Source organism: Colobus angolensis, unplaced genomic scaffold (genome assembly GCF_000951035.1).
Source record: "Colobus angolensis palliatus isolate OR3802 unplaced genomic scaffold, Cang.pa_1.0 Scaffold100, whole genome shotgun sequence".
In the NCBI taxonomy this organism is placed as follows: domain Eukaryota; kingdom Metazoa; phylum Chordata; class Mammalia; order Primates; family Cercopithecidae; genus Colobus; species Colobus angolensis.
This window is the reverse complement of record NW_012110920.1, coordinates 9,723,461-9,742,984: the sequence shown is the minus strand read 5'-3', so window position 1 is coordinate 9,742,984 and position 19,524 is coordinate 9,723,461. Positions and strand designations below refer to the sequence as shown.

Sequence of the window (19,524 nt, the reverse complement as noted above, 5' to 3'; positions counted from 1 at the left end):
TAGCTGGGATTACAGGTGCACGCCACCATGCCCGGCTAATTCTTGTATTTTTAGTACAGACAGGGTTTCACCATGTTGGCCAGGCTGGTCTCGAATGGACCTCAGGTGATCCACCCATCTCGGCTTCCGAAAGCGCTGGGATTACAGGCGTGAGCCACCGCGCCCAGCCTGTAATGTTTTTCTTAAACGGTTTTTGTCAGATCTTAGTATAAAGTTTTATTTTTTATGTTACAATTTCATTTTTGATCAAAAAATGAATAATTTAAAAATGCATTAAGGCTTATGGAATAATTAGAATTACTTTCAGCAACAAATAACTGAAAAACCCAAAATATTTGTGCTTAAACAAGATATGTATATATTTTCATATAAAAGCAGACTAAGAAGAAGAGAGCCAAGCTGGGAGGGCAGCTCCACTGTGTCATTAAAGGCCCAGGCTCATTTTCTTTTCTGTTCATCCTTAAGGTCACTACATATTCCAAGATGATTGCCAGAGCTCCATCCATCAGGTCCACATTTCAGGGCAACAGCAAGAGAAAGGAGAAGAAAAAGAAAAGGGTGTCTGCTCCTCACTTTTACAGAGGCTTTTCCAGAAGTCTCACATGACTTTTCTATTTATGCTTTCTTGGACATCATTTTGTCATACGGCTACATCTAGTTGCAAGGAAGGCTGGGAAGTGTAATCTTTCAGCTGGGGATACTGCCCAGGATGCAGTTTCTAAGGAAGAAGGAGAGGATGGATGTGATATTATGCTGAGCAAAAGGAGCCAGGACACAAAAAGAGTACATAGTATATGATTCTAATTCATAGTGACAGAAAATAAAATCTAACTTATAGTGACAGAAAACTCATCGTTGATTGCAGACCAGGATTGAATGGGACAAAGTACAAGGAAACTTTTTGGGATAATGGAAATGTTCTGTGTTTTGATTGTGGTGATGGTTATATGACTATATGAATTTGTGAAAATTCTTCCAAATGTATACTTAAAATAGATGCATTTTTGCATATAAACTATACCTCAATAAAGTTGATTTTTATAACTATGGAAAATCCCAATGCTGTAACATAGCTACTCTTAAATTTTGTTCATTTTTCTTTAAGTCTTTTTAAAATTTGCTTATTTTTACATAGTTGAAATTGGAATGCATGTACTGACTACGGATGTTTGCTTTTCTCACTTTACATCATAAAAATTTTTCATGCTGCCATATTAATCTTCATAACCATAATATTTAAATGACTGTATAATCCTTTGGGAAATTAAAATGTAATATATACACTACATTTATATTAAAAAAAATCAAAAGTACCAAAAAATACACTCTGAAAGTAATTCTCCCAGGTCCGGCCTTTAAGACCCTTTACTTCGTGGCTTACGACTGTAATCCCAGAACTTTGGGAGGCTGAGGTGGGTGGATCGCTTGAGCCTGGGAGTTCAAGACAAGCCTTGTCAACATGGTGAAACCTCGTCTCTACCAAAAATACAAAAACTAGCCGGGTGTGATGGCGTGTACCTGTAGTCCCAGCTACCTGGGAGGCTGAGGTGGGAGGATTGCTTGATTCAGGAAGTCGAAGCTGCAGTGATCCATGTTCATGCTCCTGCACTCCACCCTGGGTAACAGAGTGAGATCCCATCTCAAAAAAAAAAAAAAAAATACCCTTAACTTAGAAGCAGTGGCTATTCCAGATTCTAAGATATACAACCAGCAATATTCTGTGCACATAAAGACTATACATGAAGACCATTTCCTCTTCTTTTAGGCACAAATGAGGTGATACTAGATACAGTTGGCCCTCTGTATCTGAGAATTCCACATCTGTGGATTCAACCAACTGTGAATTGATAATATTTTTAAAATCCAATATAATAATAAATAATACAAATATAAAACAACATAGTATAACAACCACTACATAACATTTACATTGTTTTGGGTATTATAAGTAATCTAGAGATGATTTAAAGTATACGGAGGATGTGCATAGGTTATATACAAATAGTATATATACCATTTTATATAAGGGACTTGAGCACTTTCAGATTTTGGTATTCTTGCATTGTTCCTGAACCAATCCCATGTGGATAGGGAGGGACGACAGTATTTGCTTTCTCATGTAATACATCCTGGACACTATCTCATGTTCACACATCGAGACAGGCCCTATTCTTTTTAACTACTGCCTAATACTCTATGGCATGGACATTCTATAATTTATTGAACCAATAATTGGTAAACATTTAGGGTTTTCCGAGTTCTTTTTCTGTTATACATGCCACAAGACATAATATTGAAGTTTTGAATCAGCTACCAAGTTATAATAGATGCTACTTTCTAAAGGAAGGGCTAGGCTGTATACAAAATTTACTGCAAAAGAAGTTTAAGACTGGTTACCTGACTGTTGAAACCTCTCAGTTACACTGAAGATATAAAAGAGTGGAGACAGGAGAAGATTGCAAAGAGATTCATGAGGGCTTCCTCCTTCCCCTGAAGTCAAGAAAGGGGTATCCAACAGGTAGCTCAAGAAATATCCTTGTTGCTCCTACTGATCTGGAGGCCAGCTGCCAGGGTCATGGTGTGTGAACCCACCCACTTGATCTGTTTTTGAGGCCAAACCCCAACAAGGTCTAGTACCAGCTGTCCTCAGAACACTGCCACTTGCTCAGAGAGAACCAGCCCTTCTAGCATCATTGGGAGCAAAGCAAAAACTCTGCAAGTCAAGTCATTGCCCATGAGGACAATATCCAACAGGTGCTTCTTGAACTTCAGTGTGCATTGAAAGCACCTGGAGATCTTGCTAAACTGCAGCTCCTGGCCCAGCAGAATCAGGAACTGAAGAGTCTGCATTTCAATCAAGCTTCCAGATGATGCCAATGCTGCTGGTCTGCAGACCAAACTTGGAATGTAGAGGACTTACAAATACATCCCAAATAATACGTTCCAAAGCCAAAGTCACTTTATAAAAGCATTCTTTTGGGTTATCTCACTCATTCAGAATAATTGAGGTAGGGAAGATATTCTGAAAATTTGAGGAAGTAAATTATTTAAAAATTGTAAAACACAAGTGCCTTTATTTTATTTTTTTTGAAGGCTATGTATTTTCATTGCATAGAGTGACAGAGGTTGACAAGAAGGGGGTTCTGTGAATCTACCTCAATAAAGAGAAAAGAATTATTTGAAATTTCTAAGTCTGTTTTTTCACTAAACTCAAGACCCTTGAAACAACTTGAAAATGCCAAATTCTCTCCCACAGGCTAAAGTGCTACAGCTGATATTTCATGCTAATAGCCATTTTTAGGGGTTTTTTTTAAAGCTCTCCTTTATTGTGTTCGCATGTACACACTGAATAAATGAGCAAATAGTTGAGATCCTTTGCTTATAGATTAGTTCCCTCATAAACGGCACAAAAGTAAGCTTTGGTTCCATCACTAAGTTGTTACAAAGTCTGTGCACTGTCCAGATGAATGACACTTTTCTAAGACCTGAGCCAGCCTGACACCAGTTTCCTTCCCATGCCCCACACCCCCAAGAATTAGCCAGGGATGGGAGAGTGTGTTCTCCTGAACAAGGCTGAGTAATCATTTTTGCTGCCCCTGCAAAGACAGCTGGTAAGAGCCTGCTTATTATCACCTCCCCCTGCCTGTGTGGGGGTGCAGGTGGGTGAGGTGGGTTGGCAGGGAAGTGAAGAGGCTGCTTCTGGAGCCTGCTAGGTAGATTACTGTGTGGCTTCTCCCTGAGTCATCAGGGCAGGGATGAGGCTGGAGGAGGGGGGTTTTCCTACCAGTATTTGAGTTTTCTTTAGGTGTGAGAGGACACAAATGGTTCCGGCAACCAGGCCCACAGCTGCTGCCTCATTTGCATGATGATTTATATGGAAGCCCAAGGGTAGGCACTTTTCTAGGGTGTTTAGGCAGATTCATCCTTTATGCATATGTATACAAGTTAGGAGTTGTTGGGGGTGAAGAAGGATCAGGGCACTCTGTTTTTGACAGTTTCCCCATTTCTGCATTTCCACCAGCAGTGCCAGCTGCTGATGTCATCCTAGCTGTGAAGCCCAGCATCGAACCAGAGCCCGCCTTACCAAGAGCTTTATGTGGGGCTCTTGGGGTTAGAGAGGAAGGACGTGAAGAGAACTAGTGAGCACAGTCTTGGCTTTTGAGGAACTGACAGGCGGGAGCAGAAGCAAATACAGATCCTGAGAACCCTTATGAAGGAGCTTCTGTGCAAATGGGTGTAGAGGGCACAAGGGTGGTGACCACATAGAAAACTTGGGTGCTATGGCCTGGGGAAAAGCAGAGATGAATTCACTGTGGCCTCTAGGTCTCAATTTCCTCCTGCTACAGTGAGACTAATAATACCTACTTTGCTCTGTTGCTTTGAGGATTAAATAAGATCATGAATGTAAAATGCCTAGAACAGTGTCTGGCTCTAAGTGGTATCTGTCATAATATTAATTATTATTAATAAGACGAAACCATAGAGAAAACGTGGCAGGAAAACCTCGCTCCTCCAACTTCATCCCTGCCCTGATGACTCAGGGAGAAACCACACAGTAACTTACCTAGCAGTCTCCATGGACACTAAAATCCAAAGATGCTCAAGTCCCTGATATAAAATGGCTTAGTATTTGCATTAACTTATGCACATCCTCCTGTTTACTTTAAATCAACACCAGATTACTTAGAATTCCTAATACAATGTAAATGCTATGTAAATAATTGTTATACTTTATTGTTTAGGGAATAATGACAAGAAAAAATGTCTGTAGATATTCAGTACAGATGTTTGGTTTTTTAAAAATACTTTCTATCCACAGGTGGTTGAACCCACAGACATGGAAGGCTGAATGTATGAAGTACTTGGAACGGTGCCTGGTCCAGAGTAAACGCAAGACAAATGATCCAATTTGGCTTTTGAAAATTGTTGATTGAGGGGTGATTAGGGTGTGAAGGATGTGTGGCCAGAGGACTGAGGACAGCTGGGTGGGCAGACAGAGACCTCCCCTTGCCATGGTTTATGCGTCTTTAGGGAAGGAAAGGACAAAGATGGTGGCTGGGATGGAGAAGGACGCGCTTCTGCAAAGTCAAACAAAACTCCAAGGGACTCTCACTAATATCCTAGGAGCTTCCACAGGATATCAGGGGTCTGCCCAGACCACCATCTCCTCATCCTGCAGGGGGAGGATGGATTCTGTCTGCGTGACCCTTCTGGGAACCACACCTGCCAGCTGCAGCCTGTGCCACCCAGCCCCGCTGGCCTGCTCCTCCTCGGGTACATTGGTGCATGAACCTTGCCCTGGGGATGTCTGACGTCTCTACCACTATTTTTCCTTCTTTCCATTACTGCTTTGCTTAAAAAAACTTGCTGAATGATTTGTATTAACATTTGTATAAGCCACCTTAAGTTATTCCTGGAATAGGCAGAGAAATAAAGAGATAAACCACCTAGTTCCTAGTGTTTTTAACTTTCTTAAAGTTTTTATAGCAGTGGTTTTCAAATTTATTTTTTTCAAAGGATCCCCCTTTTAAAAAATGAAATCTTTTCTAGAAACCCTAACATATGTAAACAACCTGATCAGGTTGAAGCAGGGAAAAGGACCTCAGCACCCACCCGCTGCTCACCCGCTGGCCACTCCCTGCCCGCTTTGCCTACCCCCTTGTCCCCCAAGGCATCTTTACCAAGTCCTATCTCTGAGGGGCACTGTTTGTAAACCATGAGTCCCTTCCATGGAAACCACACTGCAATGTTTGGTATTTCATTTTGGTGCAAAAATAAGGAAGTGAGATGGTTTCCTATGACCTTTTGGACAATTTCCTAATTATTGCTGCTAAACAGCAATATCTATACCTGCTATATCGATGTCTGCTATATAGACATTAACTGCTAAAGAATGAATATTAGCTAACCTCTAACAGGAAATAACAAAATGAACAAAAGCAAAAGTCCTGTTTACCTTTCTATTACAGAAGATAATCATTTGTGAGTTTAAGTAACAATTGAGCTTTAATTATCACTGACAGAATGAAAACAAGTAACAGCTAGATGCATATCTTCAATGTGAAATACAAACAAAATACAATTCAAAAGTAGTTTAGAAACTGAGTTTTAACTAATAGTCAGTACAACTTCTACATCAGCTACCCCCAGTCTCCACTAGTACAGGAAATTCTCCATTCCTCAAATTGTCTCTACTTTCCCATCCTTTCGTGTTTAACCCTTTCCTCAAATCCCAGCTCCTTTGTGAAGCCTTGTGTGATCTACCTAGTCCAAGCTTAGTGGCACTTTATTAAATATAGTCTGCTCTATCTTAGGGTGTGGGCTGAGTCCCCTCACTGAGGGGGCTGACTTGGCATCCGGGTCACTTTCACACAGTGGTCAGCCCTGCCGAGCGCAATGGACACCCAACCACTGTTCCTTCCATTCTCTCTCTCATTCTCCCTGGTACTCAAGACGGTGCCTGCTTCCGAAAGAGTTAAACTTTATATGACTGTGTTGGTAGAAAGACAAATACGTTAAATTCTCTTTCAACATCAAGTTCATTTTTTTCTGATTTTAAAAGAAGTTAAAATATTTACATAAGCCCCTAAAAGCATGACGGGCCCTTGGTGATGCTACTGTGCACGTATATAAAGCTGCCACTTTACTAGCTATGTGGACTTGGTCAATTTACTTAACCACTCTGGGCTTTAGTTTTCTCATTTTTAAAATGGGGATAATGATAGCGCCCAATCCGCAGAATTAAATGTCAGCTATGACTTGCCTGCATTGCAAAGTTAAAAATAGGGAAACACAAAGGATAATATCTTCTTGATTTCTTTTTATGCTCTGATCCAATATCAAATTAGCTTTTCAACTTATTTTTGGCAAACGTAAACTTCCTATTTCAAAGGAAAAGCACTAGAAAGAACAAATGAAACCAAACCAAAAGCTCTTCCGAGACATCCAAGGACTCTCGCCAAACTGCAACTTGATGAGTTCACAGTAAATGAATCAGAGACATATGGTTTAGATTCCCCACTCAAAGTCCTCAGAGGGAAACAGGAAGGCCAAGGACTCCAGAGAGCAGCTGGCCGTGTCATCCCCACTCTGCCAGCTGAGCAAGAGATTACAATGCCCTGGAGCCCCTCAGGCATCTCCCGGATGGTCCTTTCCCCTGGGCTCAACTCACGTTTCTCATTTGACTCTGTCTTCCTCCGGAAAGAAGATGTCATCCAGGAACTCTAACTGGAAACTGGATAGTTACCAGGGCACCCAAAACCCAGTATTTGATCATTACTTCATCCTTGACCTTCATTCCATTCATTCCCAGCTGCAGACAGTAGGATTTCTAAGGAAGAGTTAAGAGGGTAGAGGTCGTGGACTGTCTCTCTGTGATTGTTGTTTTCCAGGAACTCAGCTTGTTGCCAGAGAGAGGTCACACACTAGAATGTTCCCAGTGACCAGCAAGAGAACTCTGGAATGACTCATGTGAGGACCTGCACCAGGAAAGGGAGGATTATGGCCTAAAACCACACCACCCCCCTCACGGTATCAACCTGCATCCTTTTCAGTGACAACTTCAGCCCTTCCCCCACCAGGAAGCCTTCCTAGATGAACCAGAAGCACTTTCTACCCCAAGCCACCCTCACACCTCCAACACTTCATTTGCATATGTGGTTAGCTTTTTAATGATATCAGAGCAATCTGTGAACAGCTTCAGCAGTGGGCCCTCTGACATAAATTGGATGGTTAAAGATCTGATTGAGGCCAGGTGTGTTGGCTCACTCCTGTAATCCCAGTGCTTTGGGAGGCCTAGGAGGGATGATTGATTGAGCCCAGGAGTTTGAGACCAGCTCCAGGCAACATGGCGAGATCCCCATCTCTAAAATACAAAATAAAAATTAGCCAGGTGTGGTGGCAGGCACCTGTAGTCCCAACTACTCAGAAGACTGAGGTGGGAGGATCACTTGAGCCACAGAGTTTGAGGCTACAGTGAGCTATGATTGTGCCACTGCACTCCCGCCTGGGCAACACAGTGAGACCCTGTCTCAAAAATTAAAAATATATATATATATATGACTGAGAGCCAGCTTGGTAAAGCCTTCAGAGCCAATGTGTCTGGCAGTCAGTCAACACACATGGAATGATTACGCACTGGGGAACTGCAGTGCAAGACAGAGATGTGGAGGAAAGACCTGACTCTCAGAGATAGAAAAGTCAGGAAAGACACAAATAAAAACCCCAAAGAACTCCCAGACACAGACCTCTACAAATTGACTTGTTAACCTTTTGGACCCGATCACAGCGGAAGCAAGGGCTTCACACCATACGAAACTGGGTCAAGGCTAAGGTGTCGGGGCAGGTTCTTCTCTGCTCAAGCAGGCTTTATGTGGCGCACACTCTCTCCAGGACACAAAACAAGCACATACCCCCACCACCCTGGCCCCTGTCACCCTCTCAGAAGGGGCTCCCTGGCCTAGCAGAGAGCAAAAGGCTACAGCTCTCACCACTCAAAGCTGGGCACGACCCACCTCAAAGCTGGGCACGACCCGCCCCAAAGCAGAGAAGTGGAGGTGAGGACACTCGATAACTGAGCCAGCAGGGCTGTGCACGAAGCCAGCACCTGAGAGAAGACAGGAGGGAGGCAGAATTGAAGCCAGAGGCTGTGGTTTGTGGTGGTCACTATGGCCCACTCTGATTACTATGCACCAGGCGAGAGCCTGTGCCGGGTGCTCCTGAGCATACAGATGTGCAAGACACGGCCCTTGGGGGCGGGATGTCCTATAGGAGAAATTAGCCAAAAACACAAGGCTGCCTGCATTGAATGCCAAATGATTGACGCACACCGTAACTGTCAGAGGAAAAGAAATAATATTTACTGAATACTTACTACGTGTCAAAGCACCTCTAAATGGTTTAGATGTATTTAATTTTTCCAATAGCCCATGAAGTGATTACTAGTATTATTTCCACTTTATGGATGAGAAAATTGAGGCTCAAAGAGTCCTAAAGAACTTGCTTGGTGTCACACAATTTTTCATGGTAGATCCAGATTTTCAACTCAAAATTCCACCTCTCCATGTGCGCGCGCGCGGACCCACGCACATGCATGGTTTTCCTGATGGGAGAGGACTTTGAGAAAGAGAGGTGACACCAGGCACAGGACTCTGGCTTCTACGCATAATTTATTTTTGACACAGAGGGGGAACTTCGATGGCTGAGTTTTCAAGCAGAGGGATGTCTTCTAACGAAGAGTTCATGTTTGATGTTTAGTTGTGCAGTCGTTAAGTCTGCGAGTTGCGATCCTGCTTCAGCTGTGCTGTGGGAGAGCAGTGGCCCAGGACTGACTGGCAGGGCTGGGGAGGAACACAGGGAAAGAGGAAGGGAGGGCATGGGAGGGGAGAAGCAGCTGTCCCCGGCTGCCTAGGAGTCACTGGGGAGTCCCAGCCCGCCCTTGGGCTTAGGGCTCCCTGATGGTGCCTCCACTCTTCGCAGGGCCAGGCGACGAGGAAGGAGGAGGGAGGGAAGAGGAATCCCGGTGGGGAGTGGGAGAGCGTCCTCCGCAACCGCTTGGGTCCTCCGAGGGGCCGCCTCGGAGAGGGCGGCGGCAGCGCTCGGAGTCTCCTGGATCTCAGCGCCATCTCGTGGCTGCTGGCAGGTCTGCCTTGGGCCCTCTTGGCGCACACAGAAAACCGGAGCTCTTCCCAATCAGCGGCAGGTGCTCTCCGACCAGCGGTGAGTCCCAGGGGGCTTTCTCCTGCGTCAGGGAGCCAGGAGGGGAAGGCGGCATGGGTGCTGGGACCAGATTTGCCTGGCTCTGTGCTCCTGGGTAAGGACTGATTGTCAAGAGTGGGCCTCCAGTTCTACCCCAGGCCCTGAGGGCCTTGTCCTTTTGCTGGGAGCCCCCACCGTTCTCCCCTGCTCCCTCCTGTCTTCTCAAAGGATAGCATAATGGAAGAAATCATCCTTCGAGTATGCAGGCCAGAACCCTGCCCCGTTGCTTATAAGCTGTTGTTCGCGCCTCTCTCTGGGTCTCAACGGTGTCATCTGTTAAAGGGCATAGTAACACCAGGAGGAGAATGTATTGTAAAGCCTCTGGCACAGTGCCTTCAAGTAATAGGAACTTAATCCATCCTTGAAGGCGACATCATCTTCAGTGGTTACAACAGGTCTCAGTGTTGGGGAAGCTCATGCTTAGCAGATGGTAGGTGCTCTGGGAATATTGCAAACGAGTAGCCATGCCGTCTTAGCTCCAGCCCAGGAATGGGACAGTCCTAGTGCTAGATGTTTGCCTAGTCCCATAGATGATAACAGTCCAGCTGGTCTTGCAAACCTAATAAAAATAGCTGTCTATTCTACCCATCAGCCCGGGAGAATGCTCCAGTGTCACTAGTGACTCCTGCTCCCACATCTGCCTGCAGGAAGCCCTCTTGGAACAAAAGCGTCTCAATTCTAGGAGGCATCAAGGTAGTGAGGGGAGAGGGCAGTGGTGTGGGTTACATAGACCAGGGGCTCCCTTACCAGGTGAGGACCTGGGGCAGGCCACTAACCTCACCAAACCCCATGTTTGCCCTCTGTAAATCAGGGATATTATTATACTTCCCACCTCTTTAGGCTTTTATGGAATTAAAAGAGATTATTCATGTAAAACGCTTAGCATGGTGGTTTTAGTGTGCATCAGCATCACCTGAGGATTTATTAAAGAGTTGCTGGGCCCCACCTCAAGTTTCTGAAGCAGTAGGACCGTGGTGTGGCTCAATAATTTATTTGCACTTCTAATTTGCATCTCGGGGGATGTTGGTGCAATTTGTCCAGGAACCAGACTTTGAGAAGGACTAATCTAGCACATACTAGACCTTCAATGAATTTTTATTGTCATTCCCCACTTAAAAATCAAAAGAGAAAATGAGGACATATGAGGAAATGCAACCCAAATCCAGTCAAGTAAAACTATGAAACCCACATCTAGCTAGACATAAGAACAGTTCAATTTAACAAATGTTAGTTGAATGCCTTTTTCTATTTCTTCCATATATTTTATTGGGCAGGGATTCACTCACATGCCCCATCTCTTCAGATGCTCATAACAATCTTGTGAAGTACATCATGATCTCCATTAAGAGGTGAGTGACTTGCTTACAGGCACACAGCTCTGGAAGACAAGAGTACAGTCTCAGTTGGAATCTGCTGACCCAGCTGGGCTCTTTGGAGTGCGTCTCAGACACCTCTGCATGCTGGTGGAGGCCGGCTGGGCTGATGTCAGTGTGTCTCAGGCACTGTCTTCTGAGGGCTTCCATCTTGACTGACTTTCCTGGCCAAGCTCACTCTCTTAACCAGCTCACACTGCTTTGGGGTCAAGTGTGGATTGGTTTATCCTTGCCAGGCTCACTTGCTCTCTCTTCTCATCCACTGAACACTTGGTACTTTCAGAGCATGGCTCCCAGCAGAAGGATGCGGCCATCAGGGCCTGGGGTAGACTGAAGGCTCACCCTTGACAATCATTCCTTATCCAGGACCTCTAGGTCTCAGGAAGAGTCCCCTTCTCCCCCATCCTGGGCATCTGAGAGGCCTCAGTAGCAAGCCACCTGGAGACGTGGGAGGAGCTGCCATCCTTCCCTCCTCCGTGCCTCCTTTGCCTTTCCTAAGTGGGGTGAAGGAAGGGAAGTGCACTAAACCTGGGTGGACTCTGGGATGCCAGGATTTTCTCTTCCAGTTTCCTCCTACAGAACCCAGATGGTTTGGGTATTTATGGTTGGTGGAACAAACATGACCTTACGAGCAAAATGACCTGATTTGAACCAATGCCAGGTCTCTGCTACCAAAATACTTGGTGGTCATTAGGAAGTCCCTTAACTTCTTTGTGTTAGTTTCATCAGCAAAAATAGGCACAGGAGGATTCGCCTTTCAAAATTGCTGTTTGGTTTGAGTGACATCTGTGTGTTAAAGTTGCTGGCACCTAACCAGCAGTGTCTTAGTCCATGCAGGCTGCTGTAATGAAGTACCATAGAGTGGGTGGCTTACACACAACCGGAATTTATTGCTCACTATTCTAGAGGCTGGGAAGCCCACAGTCAAGGTGCTGACAGATTCAGTGTTAGGTGAAGCCTGCCTTCTGGCTGTGTCCTCACATGGTAGAAAGGGTGAGAGGTCCCTCTTCAGCCTCTTTTATAAGGGCACTAATTCCATTCAAGAGTGCTCCACCATAATCACCTCCCAATGGCCTATGATTGGGAGGTAATCACCTCGATAAGGCCCCATCACCTAATACCATCATGTTGGGGTTAGGATCTCAACATATGAGTTTTTTGGGGGGTGGGGGGCACAAACATTCAGACCAGAATAAACACCGAATAACTCTATTTTCCTTCATTTGGTATTTACTAAGCACTTACTGTGAGCCTATCCGTGGGGGTACACAGGTGAGTAAGCCAAAGTCCTTGCCTGCTGGGAGCTTCCACCCCATACCCTTGGCCTGTGTGGACAATGAGGCAGGCCTGAGACCAGATCTCACTGGGGGAGTTGGGTGTAGGAGGCAAGGCTGCTGGTCTGGGGATGAGCGCTCAGGGTATGAACTCTGCAGCCAGGGCGACTGAAGCTTGCTCTGGGCCTGCTGGACTTGATTCGCAGCTAATGGTTTTCACAGCTTTGCCTTGGAGGCATGGAGAGCCCCATGACTCACCGAAGCCTCCTCCACTCAGCAGGCTCTGCTCTGGCATCCTCTGTTACATGTCCATTTTCCCAGTCATTCATTCATTCCTTCCACAAACATGTGTCAGGAACCCAAAGTGTGCTGGACCCTGGGGTCTGGAGTGTGGAAGACAGACTTGACAGGGAGGCTGAGCGGGGATTATACCCCACCCATCTTACCTCTCCTCACCAGGCCCTAAGAGGGGTTGGGGGTAGGGGAGTAGGAGCTTGTCTCCAAGTTCTCAAGGCTCACCTCATGGGGTTCAGGGAAGCCTGATGAAGGAGAAGTTTCTGAGGTTAATTGGGCTGGATGTGGCTCCAGAAGGGATATGGGATGAGGAAGGAGGAGGCATCGTGCTGGGGGACCAAGAGAGGAAGGTACCACTGACACCTGGCTTGGAGGAAAGGAAACCAATTTGGGTTCAGTGTAAGTGTTCCCTTGAATTTCTTTTCTTTTAGAAGATGAAAAAAGAGTGAAGAGGCACAAGAGTGGGGAATTGGTGGATAAAAGGGAGCACAGAGAGAGGGCGAATGCTTCCAAGGCCCTGCTCCCTCGAGCCCTCATGCCCTGTCCCTCTGTCTCCTCCACCTCCCTTCCTCCACAGGCCATCCTCTACTCTCTCGTCTCTTCAATGTCCCCCCTACCCTCCAGACTAGGTCTGAAGCTCCCAAGGAATAACTGAAAAGTGCAGTGACCCCTAAACCTGCTCCCTCCCATCCCACTCCACCTCTGCATCCAGATTTTGCTTCAAAGTTCTGTCCCACGGCCGGGCGCGGTGGCTCAAGCCTGTAATCCCAGCACTTTGGGAGGCCGAGATGGGTGGATCACGAGGTCAGGAGATCGAGACCATCCTGAGCTACACGGTGAAACCCCGTCTCTACTAAAAAAAATACAAAAAACTAGCCGGGCGAGATGGCGGGCGCCTGTAGTCCCAGCTACTCGGGGGGCTGAGGCAGGAGAATGGCGTAAACCCGGGAGGCGGAGCTTGCAGTGAGCCGAGATCGCGCCACTGCACTCCAGCCTGGGCGACAGAGCTAGACTCCGTCTCCAAAAAAAAAAAAAAAAAAAGTTCTGTCCCAAGACTTATATCCAGAAAAGAATCCTACTAAGAAAAACAAGTTGTCTTGATCAGAGGGTGGAAGAAGCAAACAGCCTCCTTCACACGGAGTTACGGGTTACTCTGCTAGTGAGCTTGTAAGCTGTTGTTAGTGGGTTGTCAATGCCAACTCCAAACCCCATTTAAATCCTGGGGAATAGGGAAATTGCTCTTAGAGGTCTTGTTCAAGGTTAGCTGACGGATGGTGACAGTTGAGTGACTTGTCTAATGATACGCCATAAAGATTCGTTCTCTCCTCTTCCTTCTCGAATTTCCTTAGGGAGGTCCCAGCCATTCTTAAGAGCTCCCTTGTCATCTCTGTGGCCACAGACCAGCTTCTGACCTCTTCCCCAAGCACCAGAGCCTCATGGTGGTTAGGAGCTTTGGAGTCAGGGGCCTGGGTTCTTATTAGCTGTGGGAACTTGGGCAAATACTTAATCTCTTAGAGTTGTAATGTCCTCATTTGTAAGATGGGGATAAAAATATCTACCCTTTGGGATGTTATGAGAATTAAATGGGATAATGCATGTGAAGGGCTCAGCATGGTGCCTGGTAGAGAGTAATCTCTTAATGTTTGTCAGCCAATACTAATGACACTAATAACATCTCCACTTGGGTGACCTACAAGTACCTTAAACTCGGTATTTCTTCCCTATAAACCAGCTTCCTGGCCTCCCTTTCTAGTTCCCTGTGAGGGAATCAGCATTCTTCCTACAAGTCTTTGGGGACAAGGTCACCTGGATTCTACTTTGTGCCTTTCTTGTGACCTTTCTACCATTCCTTTATGGCCATGTTCAGCCCTGCATTATGTCTTCCCTGGAGTCCCTGATGCCAGTCTCTCCATTCAATCCTGTCCACATAGCCACCATATTTGGCTTTTGGATTATGTTGCTCTCCTCTTTAAGAACCTTCAATGGCTCTCTAGTGTCCACTACCAAAGTAACCACATACTTCTTACACTTCTCTCCACAATATGCCCCAATACACCTGACCACCCACCTCCATGCCCTTCCCCTTGCCCAGCTTTTCTCTCTGGAAGTTTACATAATTGTCTCCACCACCCTCTTGTTCTCCAGTATGTGCATCACCAGCAGGACAGACTTGCAGCACCTATTCTGGGCGAAAAAGAGAATCTTTTGGTGCTACCCTCAACCAACCTGGTCCTTTCTCCACTTGGATTCTTCTTAACATTGACCCTCTTGAAAGGATCATAAAAACTCACTTTAAGGCATATATGAGGAGTTTTGTCTCCCAGGAAGGTTTGCATTGTATCTCTAATGGTAGAGTCTCAGGCACTGACTTCCCAGGTGAAGGAAAGGTGCTTTTGGGCTGGGGGCGCCTTCCTGAAACCTCTGAAGAAACAGCACACCAGCATCTCAGTCAGCCAGCTGCATCCAGGATCAATGTTCCCCCTAGATCTGGTTCACTGTTTTGAAGCTTTGTAAGGCCCAGAAGTGAATTCCTAGCCTTTCTTTGAGCTGTCTTTGTCCAGGCATAGCTGTAGGAAAAGTTATGAAGTGGCGTGAAAAAAGTGAAGGGTTTAGAGTAGTAAATTCTGCAATTTTTCTTTAAAAAAAAGCCACTGCATTTTAAAAAATAAAAATACTATGTCCTATTGTAAGGTAAATGTATTTCTACATACACATATATGCAAATATACTTAAGGGATAATTCAGTTGAGAGTCGTTATACATCTTTACCATAAAAATCCTTGGTTTACCCAAATTAATGTTTCTCCTGAAAATGAGAATTCTTGAATTACATTGGATTTGGGGTAACAACTACTAATCTATAGGATGTGAGTATCTGGTAGGTGCCCAATATATATTTTTATACACCTGCATATAAAGTGCAAATACTCTGGGCTGGGCAACATGGTTTTCAGTTGCCCGTGTGCACATGTGCGCGCGTGTGTGTGGTAATACATTGTTATGCATTCTATACAAATGGTATTCTGAAACAATACTGTGGCTTTATTTGATGCACTTGTCTTTTTTTCCCATTATGGTTGGTTTTTTTTTTTTTTTTGAGAAGTCTTGCTCTGTCGCCCAGGCTGGAGTGCAGTGGCGCGATCTCGGCTCACTGCAAGCTCCGCCTCCCAGGTTCATGCCATTCTCCTGGCTCAGCTCCAGAATAGCTGGGACTACAGGCGCCCGCCACCACGCCCAGCTAATTTTTTGTATTTTTTTAGTAGAGACGGGGTTTCACCGTGTTAGCCAGGATGGTCTCGATCTCCTGACCTCGTGATCCGCCCATCTCGGCCTCCCAAAGTACTGGGATTACAGGCTTGAGCCACCGCGCCCAGCCTATGGTTGGTTTTGAATATACCCACAATTACTGTTGTCAAGGCAGTTCCCATTTCACTCTATAAATGTAGATTCATACAGTGGTGAAATTTATACAGTTGTGATTTCACAGTGATGAAAATCGACACTGAAGAGCTGTTTCAGCCCTGTTCATCTCACCTACTGACTACAGGTGTACAGGAAGAGTGCTGGTTTCCTCTGTGCCAGCCTGGGCATGACTGGTTACCCAGACTGGGCTTCCAAGGCAAACTCCACTGGTTCTAGTTTGTAAACTGTAAATGGAAACGGCTTTACTTCCTTACATATACACTTTCTAAATAAAGCCCTAAAAAGTGGAAAAAAAGAAAAAAGAAAAAAATAAAGGGCATGAAACCAACCAGAAACTAGAAAAAGTACTCATCCGTGAGAGGAAGAGGACCTTGCTGCCAGGCTGGTGGGGAAGCAGGAGATCCTAGAGACTCAGGGAGGCTGAAAAGTGGAACCCAGGGCAAAGGCTGGTGTGTGCCCACATGCACACACACACATGCACACACTCAGGCATACAACAGGAGCCCCAATAGAAAGAGCTGGAAACACAACTCTAGCATCTTAGGTGTCTCAGCCCACAGCCTTGCCCAAGCCCAGCAGAGGCTCACTCTGCCCCTTCTTATTTGCCCCATTGCCCATGATTCTCAGATGCCAGAATCCAGGCTCTATCCCCATGGCTCCCTGTGGAACGTCCTGGGCACCTCCTCGGGGTGCTGGGGAGACCATCATAGGGCAAGGCTCATCACAGGATAAGACTCAGGAGGCCTGGGTTCTCCCTCTGCTTCTGCCTCCATATCCGACTCAGATTCTTCTATTATAAAGAAACTCAAAGATCTCCCTGATCTCTTCCAGCTCCAACAGCAGATGATTATTTTGGAAAATAGTGAAATTCAGAGAATCAGTTTTTCAGAATGTTTTGGCTGCAAATAACAAAACACTTAGTATAAGATAACTAAATGACAAGGGCTGATTCATCACAGAAAATCCACAGTTCAGAGGGAGGTGATTCCAGGGTCATTGTGGTGGCTCTGAGAGATCAAGGACCCAGGCTCCCTCTGCCTTCTTTAGGGCTGCTGCTGCCTTCCTTCGTGGTGGCACGATGGCTGCAGTGGCTCCAAGCTTCTCTTCTCATGTGGCGGCTTCTCAAGCAGGAAGACAATCAGTGAGGAAAGCCTTTCCCAGAAGCTTCCAGTGCTTCTCCTCAGGTCTCTTTGGCTAGAGCTGGGTCACAGGCCTAACCTTAGACCTGTCGCTGGACAAGGGGATAGGACTGACCAGTCATGGTCCCTATACTTGGGCCAGGTAGAGATATGAAGAAATAAAAACTTGGGGTTCTATTAGCAAGAAAGGGAAGGGGAGCAGCCATTGGGTGACCAACAGTGCCTGCCATAATCAGGGGGAATGCGTTCAGGAGCAAGAAACCAAGAATATCTGGTTGTCGTAACCAGGAAGGACATTTATTGGAAGAAACGTGTGGTGTGAATCTGGAGGAAACAGTCTGGAAAAAAACCAGGAAGCACAATAAATGCCTTTTAGCTGGAGTGGCTTGGTGTGGATTCCTCATCACAGTGGAAGAATTCTAGTGCTTCTGGGCTATGTGTCACTCATTCAAGATTGAAGTCCTGGCAGCAATATAGTATTGGCTCTGGCTGGGGTTCAGGCGTATGACCTGGATAGCTGAGTGCAGACAGAAGGAAGACTTGGCCTTTTTAGTCTCCAAAGTGGCCACCCACCAAGACCTTATATAAAAGGAGATTTCCCTCCAATAGGAAAGAGGAGTTGGATACTACTCGACCAAAACAAAGCCAGATGGCCCAGCTAATAACCAGGAATTTGAAAAGCCCTTATTGAGCCTGTGGCCTGGGAAATGGGAAGGCAATGGCTGGACTTACTTATGGCCACCATGATTAATTACCAGGAAGCAAGTCATGACTATATGCTTCATATGATTTTGCAAGTTTTATTAACAGCTGGGTAAGTTTACTTTGATTATAACATGACTATCTATGTCCACCAACTTTGTAGTGTGGCTAGTTGTTCACAATTTTAAGAAATTATAAGAATACAGTTGTTAAACAAAAAAAGACTTAGAAGGAACATTTAAAAAGTTACTTAGTCTCGGAGCTTGCCAGCTGGATACATCACACCTGAGCGAAGCTGTGGAAAGGCTCCGAGACACCACAGCTGGAAACAATGCACTCAGCTCCTGAACACGCTTGGGAGTCCCTGGAAGATCTGCGGTTCCATTTTAAGCGGAAAGATAAGTAATGCCTTTTCACCTCAAAGTAAGGCCATTAAGCTCCAGATGATCCTCAATAAGGGACACCGTCCTCTCAATATTCAAGAATCACCTTCTACAGGGGCCTCTAATCTGCCCATTGTGGGATATGACCTAGGTGAAATCCTGCTTCTGTATTCTTTGGACTTGGCTCGATACCACTTTCAGCAACTCATGGAGCCAACTCAGCCTAGACAGTGAGAGGCTAAGACCTACAGAACGACCACCGCCCCTTGTCAGCAGGAAACGGTTACAGAAGACTGGACTTCATCCACTTTCCACCAAAGATTTGGGGTCTTGGACTCTTAAGGCAGGGGTAAATGTTACAGTAGGTAGCTAGTCAGGTATGAGCAGGGCAAGAGAAGGCTCCCCACCCACACACACACCAAAGTGTTGGGCAACCATCGGTGATGGCCAGGTGGTTGTTAACAGTTTGTTTAAAGTAATAATTGGTCACAGCTGGTGCCAGGGAAAGGCAGACTCCCGATAGATAGAAAACACCTGAAACTGATCAGCAGCTTCCCAATAAGATCCTGGAAGTATGCCAACAAATCAAACCCCCCCAAATCAAGATGTCAAGCTGTGCACTTGGTTTCTTGAGTCGCCTGCTTGGCCCTCTTTCAAGTTGTACTTTCCTTCTTTCTTTTCCTTTTTTTCCTTACTGGCCTAAAGCTTTTAAAATAAACTTCCACTCCTGCTCTGAAAAAAAAATTGCTTAGTCAAAATTTATTTCAAGGCCTGAAAACATTCAGACTAATCAAAATGGCACTACTGTAACTTCTTTTTTTTCTTTTTCTTTTATTTTTATTTATTTATTTTTTGAGACGGAGTCTTGCTCTGTTGCCCAGGCTGGAGGGCAGTGGCGCGATCTTGGCTCACTGCAACCTCCGCCTCCTGGGTTCAAGTGATTCTCCTGCCTCAGCCTCCTGAGTAGCTGGGATTATAGGTGCACGCAACCACACCCGGCTAATTTTTTGTATTTTTAGTAGAGACAGAGTTTCACTATGTTGGCCAGGATGGTCTTGATCTCCTGACCTCGTGATCCACCTGCGTCGACCTCCCAAAGTGCTGGGATTACAGGCGTGAGCCATCGTGCCCAGCCTTGTAACTTCTTATAATAGATAATTAATACAAAACTTTCAAAAAT

The 19,524-nt window shown here is 45.6% G+C and overlaps 1 protein-coding gene across 1 annotated transcript; it reads left to right on the top strand.

Moving 5' to 3' along the window:
* Positions 1 to 8,666: 8,666 nt before the first annotated feature.
* LOC105509526 lies at positions 8,667 to 15,381 on the top strand. Its single transcript, XM_011938764.1, has 4 exons — positions 8,667 to 8,829; positions 9,478 to 9,700; positions 10,349 to 10,449; positions 14,843 to 15,381. The coding sequence occupies exons 1-4, from the start codon at positions 8,667 to 8,669 to the stop codon at positions 15,199 to 15,201; spliced, it is 846 nt and encodes a 281-aa protein (XP_011794154.1). The 3' UTR covers positions 15,202 to 15,381.
* Positions 15,382 to 19,524: the final 4,143 nt, after the last annotated feature.

Coding starts and splice junctions, on each gene's coding strand:
- LOC105509526 (XM_011938764.1), top strand. CDS start 8,667: ATGGCCCACTCTGATTACTATGCACCAGGCGAGAGCCTGTGCCGGGTG. Junction 8,830..9,477: donor CCAAATGATTGACGCACACC/GTAACTGTCAGA, acceptor CACTCTTCGCAG/GGCCAGGCGACGAGGAAGGA. Junction 10,450..14,842: donor CAATTCTAGGAGGCATCAAG/GTAGTGAGGGGA, acceptor CTTGTTCTCCAG/TATGTGCATCACCAGCAGGA.